At 42.6% G+C, this 20854-nt stretch overlaps 2 protein-coding genes across 2 annotated transcripts; both read left to right on the top strand.

Annotated features, from left to right (window-relative positions):
- Positions 1-369: 369 nt before the first annotated feature.
- On the top strand, positions 370-3761 carry LOC106605977 (uncharacterized). Its single transcript, XM_014202008.3, has 4 exons — positions 370-674; positions 903-1160; positions 1264-1360; positions 1489-3761. The coding sequence occupies exons 1-4, from the start codon at positions 528-530 to the stop codon at positions 3282-3284; spliced, it is 2298 nt and encodes a 765-aa protein (XP_014057483.1). The 5' UTR covers positions 370-527; the 3' UTR covers positions 3285-3761.
- A 7939-nt stretch (positions 3762-11700) lies between these two features.
- On the top strand, positions 11701-20147 carry LOC100195226 (adipocyte plasma membrane associated protein). Its single transcript, NM_001140255.1, is given in 9 exon segments — positions 11701-11970; positions 12704-12820; positions 14665-14780; positions 15190-15282; positions 15708-15827; positions 16066-16240; positions 17257-17391; positions 18338-18530; positions 18861-20147. Coding segments are annotated over 9 exon segments (1251 nt in total). The 5' UTR covers positions 11701-11878; the 3' UTR covers positions 19071-20147.
- Positions 20148-20854: the final 707 nt, after the last annotated feature.

Below are 20854 nucleotides of genomic sequence, written 5' to 3'. Positions count from 1 at the left end.
TTCAACTTTAATGCAGGGTTGGAATGTATGTCGCAGAAAATTGAGGTTGTGGTGGCAGCTGCAGAGAAGTATTTGGGTGTGCGAGACTTGACATCAGAAGAGTTACAGGGTGTGTTAAGTGGTGATGTCCTATCTATTTCAGGTTGGCATGAGATAGGACTAAATATATTTAAATAGTGGAGTAGGGTGGTGTTATTTTTATTTTATAGATTTTTTAACATTTGTTTTGTGATTGTAGTGTTAGATGGTAGGGTATTTATATTTTTTATATATTTTTTTAACAAAAGTATAAGGGAGTTGTACTCCAGTCTAGTAGGTGGCGGTTGTGCAATACATTGGAATTCAACCACCGTTAACCTCATCGAAGAAGAAGAAGACCCGGAAGTACTTTTTTATTGTTGTTGACGAGATGCCGATGTCATCTTGTTGAATGAAATAGTTAGCTAGTGAACTAAAATGTGACAGCATCTACTGCGTAATCATAACGTTATATTTGTCTAAATGTAGGCTTTTAAATCTCAGGGAAAATGTCACGTTTAAAGGATCAACTGGCCACCGTCATGAGGCTTTTAGTAAATGCAGCCGTGGTGGAAATAAGTAAATTGTTGGACGAGTGCACGAGTCAAAACGTTTACACCGAGTCACAGAGGCAGAGCACTGGCCCTGGGACTGAGGTAAGTTGGTCACAAGCAGAGTTTACATTTGCCTAGCTAACCAGCCTGCATTGTGTTGGCACGGACGTGTGTGTTACATAGGTTACATTGTATGGGTAGCTAACCTGAATTGTTTGTTTGACATTATTATGTCAAATGTCTTGGGTCAGAAAATTGGCATTGAGACTAGCTAGCTCAGAAGTTAAGAAAAGAGTCAGTGTCATATGTTTGTGTCTTCTCCATGTACAGCTGTCTGCCACCATGAAGAGATTGTGCAAAGAGGCCATGCAAAAAATCATTAGTCTCATAGATGAGGATACAGCTTCTCTGCGTCTGCAAGTGTCTGTGTGTCAGAGAGATAATCAGGTTCTGAAGGAGAATCTCCAGTTGAGGGATGGGGACCTGAGGACGACTAGAGGGCTTGGAGAGGTGGGTGCAGAGGACAGGAAGACCCAAGGAAAAGACCTGACTAAAATTGTGCGCTTGTCTGAAGTCAACAGTGGCATGGTAAGCTCCCATATATCCATATCACTGGTCCCCAATATCTTGAAAATGAATAGGATGCAAATGAGTTGCTATACTTTCCACTGATTTATTATTTCACATCTAGTCTTCAGAGACGGAGGAGGAATGTGCTGAATGGATCACGTTGAAGGAGGGTACCCTGCAACAGGACGCCCAGACAGGACACACACGTGAGGACACAGGTAAGTAGTTATGAAGTCGCCTTTCAATACGTTCAGAATGGTCTGAATGTGGACAACTGACTGCATTACATCTTATATTCACAACTTAGAAAGTTGAAATGAATTAATATTGAATATCTACTGCCCAGATGGAGAATCCAGGACAGAGGCTGGGGAGGATGCTACTATTGAACACAACTTGGAGGAGGAGATTACTACACCACTCTCACCAGCAAAGGCCCAAGATGACCAAGACTTAGAGCCTGCTGCGCCCACAGGCATATCCAATGATGCTAAGATGGCGGCTCCCACAGTACGTCAAATGAGACTGCGTGTGGCGAGACGCACAAAGGGCCAGAAATCTGTCAAAGGAGACAAATGTTTAAGCTGTGTACAGTGTGGGAAGGCTTTTAGTAAACTAAGTAACCTGAAAGCCCACCAGGTTGTCCACACGGGTGAGAGGCCATTTAAGTGTACGCAGTGTGGGAAGGGCTTTACAGCAAAGTGCAGTCTCAAAGTACACCACGTTATAGTCCACAAAAGGGAGAAGCGATTCAAGTGCACATACTGCGGGAAGATATTTGGCACCCAGAGCCAGCTTAAAGAACACCAGGTGGTTTTCAAAGGAGAGAAAGAGAAGGTATTAAGATGTACTTTGTGTGCTAAGGCTTTCCCTGCAAAATGTAGCCTCAAAGCTCACAGAATAACTGTACACAGAGGAGAGAAGAGATTCAAGTGCTCTCAGTGTGGGAAGGTTTTTGCCAGGCAGAGAGATATGATAGTACACCAGGGTGTACACACAGGAGAAAGACCATTTAAGTGTACAACGTGTGGGAAGTCTTTTACAGCTAGACGAAGTTTAAATGTACACGTGCTGACTGTACACAAAGGAGAGCGACCTTTCAGCTGTGACATATGTGGCAATAGATTCAGCCAGAGAAGTGGCCTCAAGGCTCACCGAAGGACCCACACCGGAGAGAAGCCCTACATGTGTGACCAATGCGGAAAAGGCTTCAGCCTGAAAAGTGCCCTTAATACCCACCACGTAGTTCACACTGGTGAGAAAGCATTTAGCTGTGAGATCTGTGGCAAATGTTTTAGTTTAGCGCCTAACCTCCGCAGACACCAGCAGACTCACTCTGGTGTTAAAGCATTCACCTGTGACATATGCCAGAAGAGTTTCACTCAAGCTAGTCATCTCAAAGTTCACCAGCGCATTCACACAGGTGAGAAAACGTTTGTATGTGACGTATGTGGAAAGAGCTTCAACCAAAAGAGTTCGCTGATGATCCACCAGAAGATCCACAGTGGGGACAAACCCTATGACTGCTTAGAGTGTGGAAAATGCTACCGGTCTGCAAACTATCTGAAAAGGCACCAGGTGACACACACAGAGAAAAAAACGCACTCTTGTGAAGAATGCGGAAAGAATTTCCATACCGCTTCCAATCTCAAAACTCATCGTCGGGTCCACACAGGCAAGAAGACGTTTACCTGTGATATATGTGAACAAGGGTACAGTTCCCTGAGTTACTATAACGCTCACCGGCTCATTCACACTGAGGGGAAACCATTCAGCTGCACCATGTGTGAGAAGCACTTCGCCAAACAGCATTTCCTCAATCTTCACCTACGCACTCACACTGGAGAGAGGCCACATACCTGTGACCTGTGTGGGAAGAGCTTCAGTTTTGCACAGAACCTTGTTCGCCACAAACGCGTGCACACTGGGGAGAAACCATTTCTCTGCATTTTGTGTGGGAAGACTTTCAGCCAAGCTAACAATCTCAAGGCTCACCAGCAAGTGCACACTGGGGAAAAACCATACAACTGCTCCAAATGCAGGAAGAGCTTCTCCTGTATGAGAAATTTGAAGGAACACAAGTGTATTGAAGTTCAAGAACAAATAGTGGAAGTGACTGTTGGAGACTCACAAGTACTGTAATAATGTATGAATAATGGCACAATACCAACACACCTGCCTAGCTGGAGCTGCTTAGCAAAAAATGCTATGAATGTTGCAAATCCATGTAGTAATTATAATTATAGAATATCTAGCTATTACACAAGCTGCATAAATGACAATGCAAGCCTTCTACTGTACGTCCATGGTCCTTCCATGGATTCCCCCTGATGTTATATTAGGATGGGTTGAAATTTGCATCACTGTTGCTATCATCATGTCTCTCAGGTAACCTGGGCCTAGTCTATTGATAAGTACTACTATGTTATTATATGTATGTAGCATGTCCATATTTCAACCCACATGCACCAGTAATGTTGCAGCATGAGTATTTTACAGTATATTGCAATACATTTGCTCACTTTACAACTCAGGTAACAAGAGGTGTTTGCCTTGTGTTTTGTCCCTGTAAATCGGAATTAAATAAATCTACTTAGAATCAAGTTATATATATATATATATATGTGTGTGTGTGTGTTTATTCGTTACCTACGTTGCTGTTCAGTTGAACCAAAGAAAAGGTGTCCTTTAATGTAGGCTTAACTAATGTTGTGAGTTTTTCAATTTAAATGATTATACAAAATTCTTGCAACCAATAGAATGTTATATATTTTTGGTCGCAGGTTCAGGAATGGCTGAAGAATTGCAACGTTTACCTGGAGTTAACTCTGCAAATAGCACTGCTGGGTGATCTGAAAAGTCATAGTAAATTGACCAATAATATAATTATAATACTCTATAAGCAAAAATGTTTATCTTTATTGTACAATCTATACAAACTATGAGAATAGAAAGGTTCAGAACTTTTGTGAAACACCAGAGCAGAGTTGAATGGCAAATAGAAATCAAAACTGGATGGTGTTCAGAGATCGATGGGAGGGGTTGAGGGTAGCTAAAGGGGAAAAAACGAACAAAATATTTATATAGTATGTATAGCTGGAAGTAGAAGCCTAAGTGTTGTCCATTAGTTTACTCCAATTAGGGGAGGGGTGGTAGGGTTAGGGGAAAATAATAAAGGAACGTGTATAAAAATATTTTCAGTGCATTCGGAAAGTATTCAGACCCCTTGACCTTTTCCACATTTTGTTACGTGACAGCCTTATTCTAAAATTGATTAAATCGTTTTTTCCCCCCCTCTTCAATCTACACACAATACCCCATAATGACAAGGCCAAAACCACTTTCTAGAAATGTTTGCAAATGTATTCAAAATAAAAAGAGAAATATCACATTTACATAATTATTCAGACCCTTTACTCAGTACTTTAATGAAGCACCTTTGGCAGCGTTTACAGCCTCAGGTCTTCTTGGGTAGGACGCCACAAGCTTGGCACACCTGTATTTGGTGAGTTTCTCCCATTCTTCTCTGAAGTTCCTCTCAAGCTCTGACAGGTTGGATGGGGAGCATCGCTGCACAGCTATTTTCAGGTCTCTCCAGAGATGTTTGATCGGGTTCAAGTCCGGGCTCTGTCTGGGCCTTTCAAGGACATTCAGACACTTGTCCCGAAGCCACTCCTACGTTGTCTTGGCTGTGTGTGTAGGGTCTTTGTCCTGTCGGAAGGTGAACCTTCGTCCCAGTCTGAGGTCCTGAGCGCTCTGGAGCAGGTTTTCATCAAGGATCTCTCTGTACTTTGCTCCGTTCATCTTTCCCTCGATCCTGACTAGTCTCCCAGTCCCTGCCTCTGAAAAACATCCCCACAGCATGATGCGGCCACCACCATGCTTCACCGTAGGCAGTGGTGGAAAAAGTACGCAATTGTCATACCTGAGTAAAAGTAAAGTTATCTTGATAGAAAATTACTCAAGTAAAAGTGAAAGTCGCCCAATAAAATATTACTTGAGTAAAAGCCTAAAAATATTTGATTTTAAATATACTTAAGTATCAAAAGTAAATGTAATTGGTAAAATATACTTAAATATCAAAAGTAAAAGTATAAATCATTTCAAATTCCTTGTTAAGCAAACCAGAGGCACCTCTTCTTTTTTTACAGTTAGCAAGGGGCACACTCCAACACTCAGACATAATTTACAAACTAAGTATTTGTGTTTAGTGAGAAGGGATGACCAGGGATGTTCTCTTGATAAGTGTGTGAATTGGACCCTTTTCCTGTCCTGCTTAGCATTCAAAATGTAAAGAGTACTTTTGGGTGTCAGGGAAAATGTATGGAGTAAAAAGTAAAGTATTTTCTTTAGGAATGTAGTGAAGTAAAAGTTGTCAAAAATATAAATAGTAAAGTACAGATACCCCAAAAATCTACTTATGTAGTACTTTGAAGTATTTTTACTTAAGTACTTTACACCACTGACCATAGGGATGGTCCCAGGTTTCCTCCATTTACATTTACATTTACATTTACATTTAAGTCATTTAGCAGACGCTCTTATCCAGAGCGACTTACAAATTGACGTGACGCTTGGCATTCAGGCCAAAGAGTTCAATCTTGGTTTCATCAGACCAGAGAATCTTGTTTTTCATGGTCTGAGAGTTCTTTAGGTGCCTTTTGGCAAACTCCAAGTGGGCTGTCATGTGCCTTTTATTAAGGATTGACTTCCGCCTGGCCACTCTACCATAAAAGCTTGATTGGTGGAGTGCTGCAAAGATGGTTGTCGTTCTGGAAGGTTCTCCCATCTCCACAGAGGAAGTCCAGAGCTCTGTCAGAGTGATCATCGGGTTCTTCATCACGTCCCTAACGAAGGACCTTCTCCCCCGATTGTTCAGTTTGAATACTTATGTAAATAAGGTATTTCTAACAACCTGTTTTCGTTTTGTCATTATGGGGTATTGTGTGTAGATTGATGATTTAAAAAAGAAAAGTATTTATCCATTTTAGAATAAGGCTGTAATGTAACAAAACTTGGAAAAAGTCAGGGGGTCTGAATACTTTCCGAATGCACTGTATATATTTTATATATTTACAAAAAAATATGCACTACCGTTCAAAAGTTTGGGGTCACTTAGAAATGTCCTTGTTTTTGAAAGAAAAGTAAACATTTTGGTCCATTAAATAACATCAAATTGATCAGAATACAGTGTAGATATTGTTAATGTTGTAAATGACTATTGTAGCTGGAAATTGATGATTTTTTATGGAATATCTACATAGGCGTACAGAGGCCCATTATCAGCAACCATCACTCCTGTGTTCCAATGGCACGTTGTGTTAGCTAATCCAAGTTTATAATTTTAAAAGGCTAATTGATCATTAGTAAACACTTTTGCAATTATGTTAGCACAAAAATGTTAGCTGAAAACTGTTGTTCTGATTAAAGAAGCAATAAAACTGGCCTTCTTTAGACTAGTTGAGTATTTGGAGCATCAGCATTTGTGGGTTTGATTACAGGCTCAAAATGGCTAGAAACAAAGAACTTTCTTCTGAAACTCATCAGTCTATTCTTGTTCTGAGACATGATGGCTATTCCATGTGAGAAATTGTCAAGAAACTGAAGATCTCGTACAACGCTGTGTACTACTCCCTTCACAGAACAGCTCAAACTGGCTCTAACCAGAATAGAAAGAGGAGTGGGAGGCCCCAGTGCACAACTGAGCAAGAGGACAAGTACATTAGAGTGTCTAGTTTGAGAAACAGACGCCTCACAAGTCCTCAACTGGCAGTTCCATTAAATAGTACCCGCAAAACACCAGTCTCAACATCAACAGTGAAGAGGCGACTCCGGGATGCTGGCCTTCTAGGCAGAGTTGCAAAGAAAGATCTCAGACTGGCCAATAAAAATAAAAGATTAAGATTGGTAAAAGAACACAGACACTGGACAGAGGAAGATTGGATAAAAGTGTTATGGACAGACGAATCTATGTTTGAGGTGTTCGGATCACAAAGAAGAACATTTGTGAGACGCAGAAAAAATGTAAAGATGCTGGAGGAGTGCTTGACGCCATCTGTCAAGCATGGTGGAGGCAATGTGATGGTCTGGGGGTGCTTTGGTGGTGGTAAAGTGGGAGATTTGTACAGGGTAAAATGGATCTTGAAGAAGGAAGGCTATCACTCCATTTTGCAACGCCATGCCATACCCTGTGGACGGCGCTTAATTGGAGCCAGTTTCCTCCTACAACAGGACAATGACCCAAAGCACAGCTCCAAACTATGAAATAACTATTTAGGAAAGAAGCAGTCAGCTGGTATTCTGTCTATAATGGAGTGGGCAGCGCAGTCACCGGATCTCAACCCTATTGAGCGATTGTGGGAGCAGCTTGACCGTATGGTAAGAAGTGCCCATTAAGCCAATCCAACTTGTGGGATGTGCTTCAGGAAGCATGGGGTCAAATCTCTTCAGATTACCTCAACAAATTGACAACTAGAATGCCAAAGGACTGCAAGGCTGTAATTGCTGCAAATGGAGGATTCTTTGACGAAAGCAAAGTTTGAATCATTATTTATAACCTTGTCAACGTCTTGACTATATTTCCTATTCATTTTGCAACTAATTTCATGTATGTTTTCATGGAAAACAAGGACATTTCTAAGTGACCCCAAACTTTTGAACAGTAGTGTATATGGGGGATAGGAAATGATGCAGACAATTACATTGATGGAAGCCACAATCTATTTGCAATATTAAAGCTGATCTACACCCTAAAAAAAGGGGGGAAAAGGTTATTAAGTCATTATGCTATCGTGACGTCAATTGAAACAGTATAAAAAGAGTCTGAAACAAGGTCATTTAACTTCATTTGCAAATGAACCGGGACAGATCTGCACAGTCATTAATTTCTGGGTGCTCTGAGCAGATTCTGCCCTGCATTTACATGGAGCAGACAGCAACAGTGGCCTCCCCCTTGATCAACCAGCCCGTCATGGAGGAGACTCGGCTTGAGGCGGCTGAGCTCGTCATAGAGGAGACTGCTTGAGGTGGCTGAGGTGGAGACCTTGGCCATGACAAAGAGACTCAAAGTTCTCGTTCTGCGAGGCTATCTCAGAGTCAAAGCTGAAGGTCTCTGCCTGGAAGAGGAAATCCAGGGTGGAGGACTGGTCAGGTTGCTGCTTTCCCTACTGGCAATTTAAAATGCTCTGAGGGAACCCCTGTCAGAGCAGAGACTTCTCCTGGTCCTTTGCCGTCTTCCCCAGGTGCGAAGAGGTGGTCACCCTGCAGGAGAGAGTTCCTGTAGAGCAGCGTACCTCTAGCATCACTAGTTTCAGGGTGCTCTGAGCAGACTCAATCAGTGAAGCCAAAGATCTCCACCTACTGTAGAACTCCAGGGTGGAGGACCAGTCAGACTGCTACTTGGATGTGGATGACGGATCACCAGCTCAAGCTGAACCTCAGCAAGACGGAGCTGCTCTTCCTCCCAGGGAAGGACTGCCCGTTCCATGATCTCGCCATCACGGTTGACAACTCCCTTGTGTCCTCCTCCCAGAGTGCTAAGAACCTTGGCGTGATCCTGGACAACACCCTGTCGTTCTCCACTAACATCAAGGCGGTGACCCGATCCTGTAGGTTCATGCTCTACAACATTCGCAGAGTACGACCCTGCCTCACACAGGAAGCGGCGCAGGTCCTAATCCAGGCACTTGTCATCTCCCGTCTGGATTACTGCAACTCGCTGTTGGCTGGGCTCCCTGCCTGTGCCATTAAACCCCTACAACTCATCCAGAACGCCGCAGCCCGTCTGGTGTTCAACCTTCCCAAGTTCTCTCACGTCACCCCGCTCCTCCGCTCTCTCCACTGGCTTCCAGTTGAAGCTCGCATCCGCTACAAGACCATGGTGATTGCCTACGGAGCTGTGAAGGGAACGGCACCTCCATACCTTCAGGCTCTGATCAGGCCCTACACCCAAACAAGGGCACTGCGTTCATCCACCACTGGCCTGCTGGCCCCCCTACCTCTGAGGAAGCACAGTTCCCGCTCAGCCCAGTCAAAACTGTTCGCTGCTCTGGCACCCCAATGGTGGAACAAGCTCCCTCACGACGCCAGGACAGCGGAGTCAATCACCACCTTCCGGAGACACCTGAAACCCCACCTCTTTAAGGAATACCTAGGATAGGATAAAGTAATCCTTCTAACCCCCCCCTTAAAAGATTTAGATGGACTATTGTAAAGTGGTTGTTCCACTGGATATCATAAGGTGAATGCACCATTTTGTAAGTCGCTCTGGATAAGAGCGTCTGCTAAATGACTTAAATGTAATGTAAATTTAATACTTCCCCTAATGGCAGTTTAAACTGCTCTGCAACAGCAAATAATGGGCACATTCCTCTGCCCAGGTGTTGCTGACACGTGCCAGATCTTACAACACCTGGATAGATATTTTACATATCAGCTAATCACATCAAATGTTAATAGTAACCTGTCAGTCAATGACACAGTCGATGACATGGCACACAACCATTGGTTGACGCATGCAAAGTCTGAGCAAGAGAACGTGACCAGAGTCACCCCAGGAGTATGTGCATTGTGACATCACAGTTGCTTAAAGGAGCAATCCGCATTTGAAACAACAACAAAGTGTTCACTGTTTTGGCAAAAAAAGATGGAGAAATGTTATCACTCTTAAATTCATAGACAGAGCTATGGATGCAAGGAGTGACCATCCATAATATCAATATGATAGTTTTAACCATGTTTTGAGGCTATACAGTGTTTGCATTTACTTTGTGTATAAACATAGGAGTAAAAAAAAGTGTATTTTGGTTTCTGATGGGGTACGACAGTTGAACAAAGCTCATGAGGCGTTTATAATTTATATTCTTCAAGAATCAATAGTTACATTTCAACTGAAATGTTTGTTTATGTTTCTACCATTGTAGCTAGATGGAGTAGGCCAGGGGTGAAAGTAGATGTAATTTCTTCCCATTATGGGAACTCATGCACCAACATTTTTGATGTACCTAATCATAGAATTACGTATAGAATCCCTATTAATTCAATAGGATCTCTGTGGGCCTAGTCGTAAAGATTTGTCATTTAACTTTTAAAAAGTATTACCTTTTACTGTTGAATAAACACAACCAGTTTCCATCTGATTGTCAAACAATCACTTCAAAGGGCTCCTTTACTAGGCTACCCGCTCATGTTCATCCACTCACAACATATTACCAGCCTCCAAACAGTGATGAATGGAAACAGACATCTTTTACACAAAACACCAGAAAGTGCAGACCTAATGACATTTGGCGACTGTCAGTTGGCAAGATTTTTTACGTTTTTATTTTTATTTTGCAGGGATGCAGTACCAGAAATTACCTCCTTACTTTCTCCCCTGGAGTAGGCCTACAGCTTCATCTAGTGGTCGTGTCGGGGAACAAATCATCAGTATCACCACAGGGCAGGGGCAATGAGATAGTGTTGAATTTAGTCAAGAAAAAAATGAACTGCTATTTTGATAGGTGAATGCTTATTGGATCTAATAGAAGTTTCGTAATGCTTAGGTTGTTACGAGTGTACTGACAAGTGTGATGCAAGTCACATCGCGGCAATCTTGAGAAAAACACCTTATATCAGAGTTCGAAACAGTCTATGCATACCAGTGGAGGCTGCTGAGGGGAGGATGGCACATAATAATGGATTGAATGGAGCAAATGGAATGGACTCAAACCATATGTTGCCATGGGTCCTCAGATCCTCAAAAGGTTTTACAGCTGCACCATCGAGAGCGTCCTGACGGGTTGCATCACTGCCTCGTATGGCAACAGCTCGGCCTCCGACCGCAAGGCACTACAGAGGGTAGTGCGTACAGCCCAGTACATCACCGGGGTCAAGCTTCCTGCCATCCAGGACCTCTATACCAGGCGGTGTCATAGGAAGACCCTAAAAATTGTCAAAGACTCCAGCCACCCTTGTCATAGACTGCGCTCTCTGCTACCGCACGGCAAGCGGCACCGGCACGCCAAGTCTAATTCCAAGAGGCTTCTAAACAGCTTCTACCCACAAGCCATAAGACTCCTGAACAGCTAATCAAATGGCTACCCAGACTATTTGCACCCCCCCCCCCCCCCCCCCCCCCATGCTGCTGCTACTCTGTTATTACATAGCCACTTTAATAACTCTACCTACATGTACTTCATTACCTCAATTACCAGCACACCAGTGCCCCCGCAGATTGACACATTGAATCTGTACCGGTACCCGCTGTATATAGCCCTGCTATTGTTATTTACTGCTGCTCTTTAATTATTTGTTTTTCTTATCTCTTACTTTTTTTTTGTTGCTATTTTCTTAAAACTGCATTGTTGGTTAAGGGCTTGTAAGTAAGCAATTCACTGTAAGGTCTACAGCTATTGTATTCGGCGCATGTGACAAATAACATTTTATTTTATTTTATTTATCTCCTGCAATATGACGTCTCAAAATGGTCTGTAATGCACACTCCACAACAGAAGGTGGCGTTAAACATCCATGATCTAGAGACAGCAGCTGTCGCCTGACGTAGAAGAAAAAAATGCGTATTGCGAAAAAGGTGTCCACTAAGAAAGCTCGTCGTATACTGTAGATATCACTACAATATTCTGTATTTGTCTGTCTTTACAACCAATCAAATTATCAACCTACTCATGTAGCGAGCTTCTTACTTTAAACATCATTCTTGGATAATAGAGTCATAGTAGAAGAAGTCTCATTTCAATATGAATGAGCCAGAGGGACTGCGGTTCAGGAGACTGAACAGACCACAGATCATCACAGACGAATTACAGGAACCCCAATACAAGGGAACCAGGTAAGCTATCTTCCTCAGTATTGATATTAACATCAGATACTGCTTTCCTTGCTACTGTAGTATTGCATCACGCAACGATGCACAATCAACCACTGTGTATCGGACTGCATGATTCTCATTTGCGCTTCCAAGCTGATGGCAGATGTAGAGGTAAACAATCCATATCTAGGTCAGTTTTACACTCACTGACTAAAGGTAAAAGTGGATGGACTGAATATACAATTACTTTGCATTATGCATGCATGGTATGAACCAAACAGTCAGTAATAAGTGGAGAGAGCATTGACCAGCATGCACTTAGTGTAGGCTATTGATAGTAAGGCCTATTCAGGTTTTTCATAGATGCTTTCTCTCTGAAAATAGATACATGTGCATTCTGTGTGTATGTTTTGAGTACTGTATTATCCACTGTTGACCAGAGTTTATGGATCTCTTCAAACACCCAACAACAAATTGATATTAAAGCTACAGTCTGGGATCTGGGAATCTGTTCAATATACCCATTGCTTCTTGAAGAATGTAACTTAGGCCTATGCCTGAGGACACAACTATCATAACTTATAACCCCAAATGTAAAGGTTATAGGCCTACGCCATTGTCTAACAAGAACGTAAACCGACAATGTATAGCTTACAAATATATATATATAGTGCCCTGTCTATGAATTTGAGAGAGGTAACATTTCCTCAGCTGTATAAAAAAGTTTAATTTATCTATGTTTTGTTTTTCCCAGTACCTATAGTGGAAAGGTATTCCGTGTGATCCTGGTGACCCTGGGAGGATGCCTGATCCTTCCATTGCTTGTAGTCTTTTTTCTGCTTGAGTCTCCTATTCACCCCGAGCTGCTTAGGTGAGCTGTCAAGAATTTAAATCCTTCTCTCTTTTTTTCTCCTGGTCTTTAGAATCATGTTCACTCTAATGTCTCAGAAATGTATTGACTTCAAGGAATGTTGACATTTACATTTTAGTCATTTAGCAGACGCTGTTATCCAGAGCGACTTACAGGAGCAATTAGGTGGTGTCAATGTAAATTGTCCAGTGGCGATTGTTATGAATTGTTCAGCAGTCTAATGGCTTCGGGGTAGAAGCTGTTGAGGAGCCTTTTGGTCCTAGACTTGGCGCTCCGTACCGCTTGCCGTCTGGTAGCAGAGAAAACAGTCTATAACTTGGGTGACTGGAGTCTCTGACAATTTTATGGATCCAGTTGCAGAGGGAGGTGTTTAATCCCCAGGGTCCTTAGCTTAGTGATGCGCTTCGTGGGCACTATGGTGTTGAACGCTGAGCTGTAGTCAATGAACAGCATTCTCACATAGGTGTTCCTTTTGTCCAGGTGAGAAAGGGCAGTGTGGAGTGTGATTGAGATTGCGTAATCTGTGGATCTGTTGGGGCGGTATACAAATTGGAGTGGGTCTAGGGTGTCCGGGAGGATGCTGTGTATGTGAGCCATGACCAGCCTTTCAAAGCACTTCATGGCTACCGACGTGAGTGCTACGGGGTGGTAATCATTTAGGCAGGTTACCTTCTTCCTTGGGCACAGGGACTATGGTGGTCTGCTTGAAACATGGCGGTATTACAGACTCAGTCAGGGAGAGGTTGAAAATGTCAGTGAAGGCACTTGCCAGTTGGTCCGCGCACGCTTTGAGTGGCCCCGCCTTTGTCAATGTTGACCTGTTTAAAGGTCTTGCTCACATCAGCTACCGAGAGCGTTATCACAGTCATCTAGAACAGCTGGTGCTCTCATGCATGCTTCAGTGTTGCTTGCCTCAAAGCGAGCATAAAAGGCATTTAGCTCATCTGGTAGGCTCGCGTCACTGGGCAGCTCGCGTCTGGGATTCCCTTTGTAGTCCGTAATAGTTTTCAAGCCCTGCCACATCCGACGAGCGTCAGAGCCGGTGTAGTAGGATTCAATCTTAATCCTGTATCGACGCTTTGCTTGTTTGATGGTCCGTCTGAGGACATAGCGGGATTTCTTATAAGCGTCCGGATTAGTCTCCCGCTCCTTGAAAGCGGCAGCTCTAGCCTTTAGCTCGATGCGGATGTTGCCTGTAATCCATGGCTTCTGGTTGGGATATGTACGTACGGTCACTGTGGGGACGACGTCATTGATGCACTTATTGATGAAGCCGATGACTGAGGTGGTGTATTCCTCAATGCCATTGGATGAATCCCGGAACATATTCCAGTCTGTGCTAGCAAAACAGTCCTGTAGCGTAGCATCCGCGTCATCTGACCACTTCCGTATTGAGCGAGTCACTGGTACTTCCTGCTTAAGACTGTTTAATCAGCTTTACAGCAAGATACTTTAGAATCAGTCTGCATAGTCAACATTTCTGCTTACTTTTCAACTTTCAGGAAATCGGTTTGTGGAAACTATTATGTACTAGTCTTTCTCACAGATCTCACTCCACTGAATGAGTAGGCCTATACTACTTGTATAACATACATATTATGTAGTATATAGTCAGTATGTAGAATGGTTTCAGTCAACCTTATCAATAGAATTGATCATGTAGGCCTAGATGTTCTGATGCAAAGACAAAATGCTTAGCCAAACATTACTTTTTCAGTAATTGCTTAATTATTGATTGAAGAAAGATTGATGAGGCACTCGACTCAAAGTTTCAAAGCGGTTTCAATTTTCCCTGAGGCGCTTTTTGATTTTCTTTCCTCATTTCTTTCCTCTTGTCTTTTCAGCCTCAGTGAGCCGCCCCTTATGTCTGGCTGTTACGAGCCTAACTTTAAGCTGAGGGAGGCACAGCGGCTGTTTGAGGACCAGCTTGTTGGCCCAGAGTCTATTGCTAACTTTGGAGGTCAGTATGGGACTAGAGTATTCCAGCTGGAGTCTCGCCACATGACAATGTCTTTCATATCTTTCACCCAGTTTGTGTGGGCTTGTGTAATTTGGGGTGATTCCACAGTAACAGCAGTCTGATAGTTCAAAGCTGAAGGGGCAATGCTGGGGTAATACTGTCTGGATGGTTGTGTTGACCAATAATAGCAGATGCTTAAGTTTCCAAATCTCCACATACTCCGTGGTCTTAGTGACGGACAGGTATTTGGCATGACACATTGACACATCTGATTTGACTTGTGCTTTACTAGTTCACCTCTGCAACGGTTGTTCTATGCTGATGTCCAACATAATGCCTTTACGTTCGACCAGTTTCAACATACACATTTTGATTGTTTATCTCTCTCTCTCTCTCTCTCTCTCTATAGATTTGATTTACACTGGCACGGCCGATGGGAAGATAGTGAAGATTGAGGGCAAGAGCATCACTGTTATAGCCAGACTTGGCAAGCCACCCTGTGGTAAGTGAGTATGGGGCTTTGACTAACTGGTTGCTCACACATTGTGTCCATCTGATTTCATAAGCTTTCATTACACGATGTTGTCTCTACCCTCAACATGACATGATTTAGACAAATGATCCAATAGTTCCCATTGCTCAAGACTGGAGTTTCAAAATCTCATTCATAAGCAACTCTTAGCAGGTGCGTTTCACTCATGCCCTGTATGGATTGTTTTTATGCTTACGCAACAAGGACGGCTTAATGCACAACAGGCCTAGCATGTCGGCTCAAAACTGTAAAGACATGTCAAGAATAGACTCAAGCTCTAACCCAAGTATTTGCTCGTATTAATCAGATTAGCCTGTTCAAAATGATTGAAATAATTGCTCCCAATAAATGACTTTACATTCCACATGTCCACTGTGTTATGTGCTTTGTTTTAGATGGATCCCGTGAACAGGAGCCTAGCTGTGGACGACCCCTGGGTATCAGAGTGGGTCCTAACGGCACCCTGTTTGTAGCTGATGCCTACCTGGGGCTGTTCAAGGTCAACCCTGTCACAGGTAAGCAGCACACACAGCAATGGCATCACAGTTCTCTATTCCTTATAGGATCGATTTTAATATCAATAATGTGACAAAGACCTGTTTTGTTTTTTGCAAGGTATTAAATATTTGTTTTAGATTTTCCAACAATTTCACCTTTTACTCAGTATAATCCATTTTGTTCAATATACTATCCTCAAAATAAAAGTGCTGGATTATACAAGTCATTTTAGTGTTTCTTTGACTCATTACAAAGGTGAGGTGACCAACCTGGTGTCGGCTGGGCAGATGGTTGGGGGCCGGAGGCTCTCCTTCGTCAACGACCTGGATGTAACGCAGGATGGGAGGAAAGTGTACTTCACCGACTCTAGCAGCAGGTGGCAGCGCAGAGACTACCTTCATCTCATCATGGAGGCCACAGCAGATGGACGGTAACTGTTACCACAGAACATATGGAGATCCTTGAGCACATTCTAATAGCAAGGTCTTGTCTACTTTGTCAAGAGTTTCTATTGATATTTATAGGGCAGGGGTCTCCAACCTTTGTAGCATGGGAGCTACTTTAAAAAAAATTCAACATGTTGTGAGCTACTCATTTTTTTCTAGCTTTCAATAGGCACATTCTTCTCTTCTCCTCTCCCCTGCAACTCTTCCCAGGCCCTTAGTGTACAAGAGAAAGTAGTGCACTGTTTTCTGACAATATACCTGGTAAAATAATGGCTAATTAGCAACAAAAAAAATCCCTATAAAGCCCAATAAAATCTGTAATTGTTTTATCTCCCAAATTCTGTTTTATTTTTCTTGGTTTTAGACATTTTAGTTTTTCAATCTCAAAATGATAATTTTGTAGAGAAACAATGAAATTGAATCTTCTGAGTCCATGTCAATGCTTAAATCACATCAGGATGCAATTTATTTTATGTCTGGAAGGATTTTGGAGTGTAATTCCCCTTTAATTGCGCATTTGGCCCTTTTTAATTTGTCATCTAGCGAGAGAGGAATGTGCCTGTCTGGCGATGGTTCTGTGCTGCTCATTTCATGGCAAAGTTTACAAATAACTAATACAAATGATATACTTACTCATGATATACTTCTGCCAGGTAAGCTTACTTTACAGTTAACATTTAATTCAGAAGGTTTTGGGGAAAGTATTTCTGTAAATGAATTGGCAGATATTGTGTTTCAGAATTGTTTGGCTAGCTACTCATAGGTGGGCTGCGAGCTTCTGGTAGCTCGCGATCGACCTGTTGGAGACCCCTGATATAGGGCCTTGTCATATTTTAATCATGAATTTTCTAGAATGAAAGCTATATCCCTTACTTAAAAGCATTTGCGTTGATACATAATGCGGGTACCTTACATTTTTAAGAAATTGAACACTTTATTAAGACAACAACCTGAAGTCTGAGCGAAGCTGTCCGTATGTAACCCTTTGTCTGTTTTCCAGCGTGTTGGAGTACGACACCGAGACCAAGGAGGTGACAGTGCTGATGGAGAACCTTCGTTTTGCCAACGGGATCCAGCTTTTCCCTGATGAGGAGTCTGTGCTGGTGGCTGAGACCACTATGGCTCGGATACGCAGGTACTGTAGACTTGATCCTCCCGAGGAACACAACCAACCTTATTTAACTACTGCACCGAGTGACGAAATGCTGCCCAAAGGGGATTGAAACGTTCTTTAGTTATCTCATGTTTCATCAGATGCTAGGTTGTTGTGTTGCCGGCTTTTTGAACGTGCTCCAAGTGCTCCAACAGGATTTTTTAAATTCTTCTCTGGTTTTCATTATTTTCTCTCTCCCTTATCAAGATTTCATGAATATATGTTGCCTTTGTAATATCAAACTTTTTTAAACCTGCCGGGAGGACAGTCAGTTCTCCCAAGACTCACATGTATAAATGATGCAAGCTCACTGTTGCCTCGGTAACAGAGCCCCTTCACTAAGCTGCCTGAGCAGAAAGTCAAAATTGGCTTGTCCTTCCACTAATTTTGGAGGTGAGGGGGAATGAGTGGGAGGGAGGTGTTCATTGTTTGTTCATTTCAGCCCGTATGGTAATGCAGACAGTTAGGGGAAGTTTTTTTTATTTGCTTACTGTGCAGAATGGAAATCAGTAAGTGATTCCTTGAAAAACGGGGCACAATTTAAAAATTTTTTTTTTTATGGTATTTTAGGTTTCCCCAGCAAGTAGATTGTCTCCCTCCCATAACTGGTTTATAATAGTCATAAGTAATGCATTTTCTTTTGGCTTTATCAATGCAGACAGTTTGCTGAGTCAAATCCCCTGCTGCTGCTAAGAGATCTGAAGTTGGCTTGTTCTTCTATAACACAGACTTCAAAGTATTGTGAAGACTGCTCGTACAGGAGTTTTGTCAAATGTTTTGAATTGTTTCCCATAATACCTCTGTTACCTGTCACACATACCATAAGCATGAGGCAAGCCATTTTAACCTTAATCTGCATGACAGAATGGACTTTCTTTCCCTCATCTCCTGAATTCCCACGACTTTGTTTCTGACTGTGTCCGTGCAGAGTCCATGTGTCAGGTCTAAATAAGGGAGGAATGGACACGTTTGTTGACAACCTTCCTGGTTTCCCTGACAACATCCGTCGCAGCTCCTCTGGAGGGTACTGGGTGGCCATGTCAGCGGTGCGGCCCAACCCTGGATTCTCCATGCTGGACTTTCTGTCCCAGAAGCCCTGGATAAAAAAGCTAATATTTAAGGTAGATGATATGTTGTAAAATAATATCTTTCATTTTAATCCACCAAAAGACTAAAGGGAGATTTGACATGTCCTATTTACTGTGACTGTAAGTCTGGTATTCATTCCTGTTGGTCTGTTTCTTGGGTGTTTTTGCATACAAGGGTTTGGGATCTTGCAAGCTGGAAATCTGCCTAAATATTGAAGGAATACATACAGTATACCTCATTCATTGTGACCATGAGACCATTTTGTTAGACTGTCTCTTTGTGTGATCTCTACTTCAGTCTGGTTTTGGTGATAAGACTCACCCCCCCCCATCTCTCATCACCCCTCCCCCCTCTCCCTGCAGCTCTTCAGTCAGGACGTGCTGATGAAGTTTGTGCCTCGCTACAGTCTGGTGATAGAGCTCCAGGAGAGCGGGGCGTGCATGCGTAGCTTCCATGACCCCCACGGCATGGTGGCAGCCTACGTCAGCGAGGCACACGAGCACGACGGCCACCTCTACCTAGGCTCTTTCCGCTCCCCTTACCTCTGCAAGCTGGATCTCAGCAAGGTTTGAGCTGGGAGCTGAGCACAACCGCTGTCTCGTACAAAACCCATAGTGTTGCTTTCTGATGAAAACCACTCATCTCCAAAACAGGAACTTTTCAGGAAATGGAAAAAACTGCCATATTTTCCCATTAACAAACATACTATTATGAAACTTCAGAAGCTGTTTTGAATATATGTTCTTGGTCCTGAGTCGTGAAATGTTCAGAGTACATTGAGGGGAGTTACTGCTTTCAATACATGTTTAAAAAAAAAATGGAGAATCGGTTTTCATCAGACAGCAATATGTTCCACACTGTGAGACTGCTCTCTGCCTACCTAACACCTCCCTACCTAGTCTTTCCCAAAGTAGTGTTTTCCAATAACAGATACATTGGAATTGATCAGAATGGCTTAATGCTTGATGTGCTGCATTTGCATTGCTTTTCGCCAGCTTCAGGAAAACATGGGCTAGTCTTCATTAAGTAGCTGCACTACTGAGGCACATTTGACTGGGATGCATATCCGTCCTTTCTAATCTTATCAGCCCAGAATGAACTATTAACCCTTTAACTTCTGTCGACAGGTATGATCGTGTGTTTCATTTGGAGCTCAAATGCTTTTTTTTTTTTTTTAACCAAGCATTCCTTGGGCCAAATTGTTTGTGCAAAAATCCCCATGTTATAAAGTACATTGTTTTTCAGGTCTGTTTTGTGTTGTTGAAACGAGGTGCCAAATCTGTTACTTTTCTTGTGTGAACCATTCAGCACTGAGCTCTCATCTCATCCCTAAATATAACTGAAAATGTTATTCTTGTACTTCAAACTTAATTTTATCAGTAGAAATAGATGTAAAAAACACTGAATCTGTATTATTTTAGGAGTGCCACTTTAAACTGATTTCTTCTGTTGTGTATATTTAGATATCCTAGACCTAGTTGATCATACTAAATGTGGTGAAAAATGATATAAGTATCAATCATTTCCCTTGATTTTATATATTGCACAACTGCTTAACGGAATGTCAATTTTTTGCTCAATGTTGAATGCTGCCGGCCTTCAACTGACCTTCCTTTGAATTAAATCAGTTTGCCTAATAATGAAAAACATGACATTTCTACTTTGTTTATATACTACCATAAAATATTAGCCTGCTACTGACCCACTGCATGTCTTAAGAGAGAAACCAGTTGGACAGAAGTCTGTCAGTGTACACCTCAAATGTACAGTAGACATGAGCACACAGAAACCCTCCCCTGCCTCAGAGCCAGTGGAGCTCAGATCAAGGGCCTCATTAAGAGGGTGCACGGAGCGCTGCTTCAAAAGGTTACTGAGAGCACCAGGGCTGCCCTCTGCGGGAGGGGCCCCTCCACTGCTGCTGGCTCTACTCGCTCAAGATCAGACGCTGCTGCACTGGTTTCATAAGAGCCTTTGAATGATGGAGGCTGTATCATACACCGGACCAGGCTTTTCAAAGGGTATAGGTCACAGGGTGCTGACGAGGAATGATATCCCTGTCCGTAAAAAGGCCCAGTGGAGCAAGCCTTCAGATGGAATCTCTAGAAGTTTAGATTGTGCTCGGAACGGCCGCACAGATTTTCTATTCTTTCCTTCGGATATGATTCAGTTTGGGATTTAAGATGTTATTGATCAGAATTTATCAGTCTGTGCAGACTAACTCAGGCCAAAACATGATTATTTATAATTGATCATTGTATAATTTGCAAGGGATAAAGCAGTCCAGGATTACAAGGTTAGGTTGTTGTAGCTGTGTAAGTTAGCCTAACATGCATATTGGTACTGAAGACATATAGTA

This window comes from Salmo salar, chromosome 01 (assembly GCF_965601325.2).
Source record: "Salmo salar chromosome 01, fSalSal1, whole genome shotgun sequence".
NCBI classification, from domain to species: Eukaryota; Metazoa; Chordata; class Actinopteri; order Salmoniformes; family Salmonidae; genus Salmo; species Salmo salar.
Note: the sequence above shows the minus strand (reverse complement) of the source record. Positions and strands in the feature narration are given on the sequence as shown.

Excerpts from the sequence above, each read along its gene's own strand:
- LOC106605977 (XM_014202008.3), top strand. The coding sequence starts at position 528 with ATGTCACGTTTAAAGGATCAACTGGCCACCGTCATGAGGCTTTTAGTA. Across the intron at positions 1,161-1,263 it reads CTGAAGTCAACAGTGGCATG|TCTTCAGAGACGGAGGAGGA; the intron begins GTAAGCTCCCAT and ends TTTCACATCTAG. Across the intron at positions 1,361-1,488 it reads ACACACACGTGAGGACACAG|ATGGAGAATCCAGGACAGAG; the intron begins GTAAGTAGTTAT and ends TCTACTGCCCAG.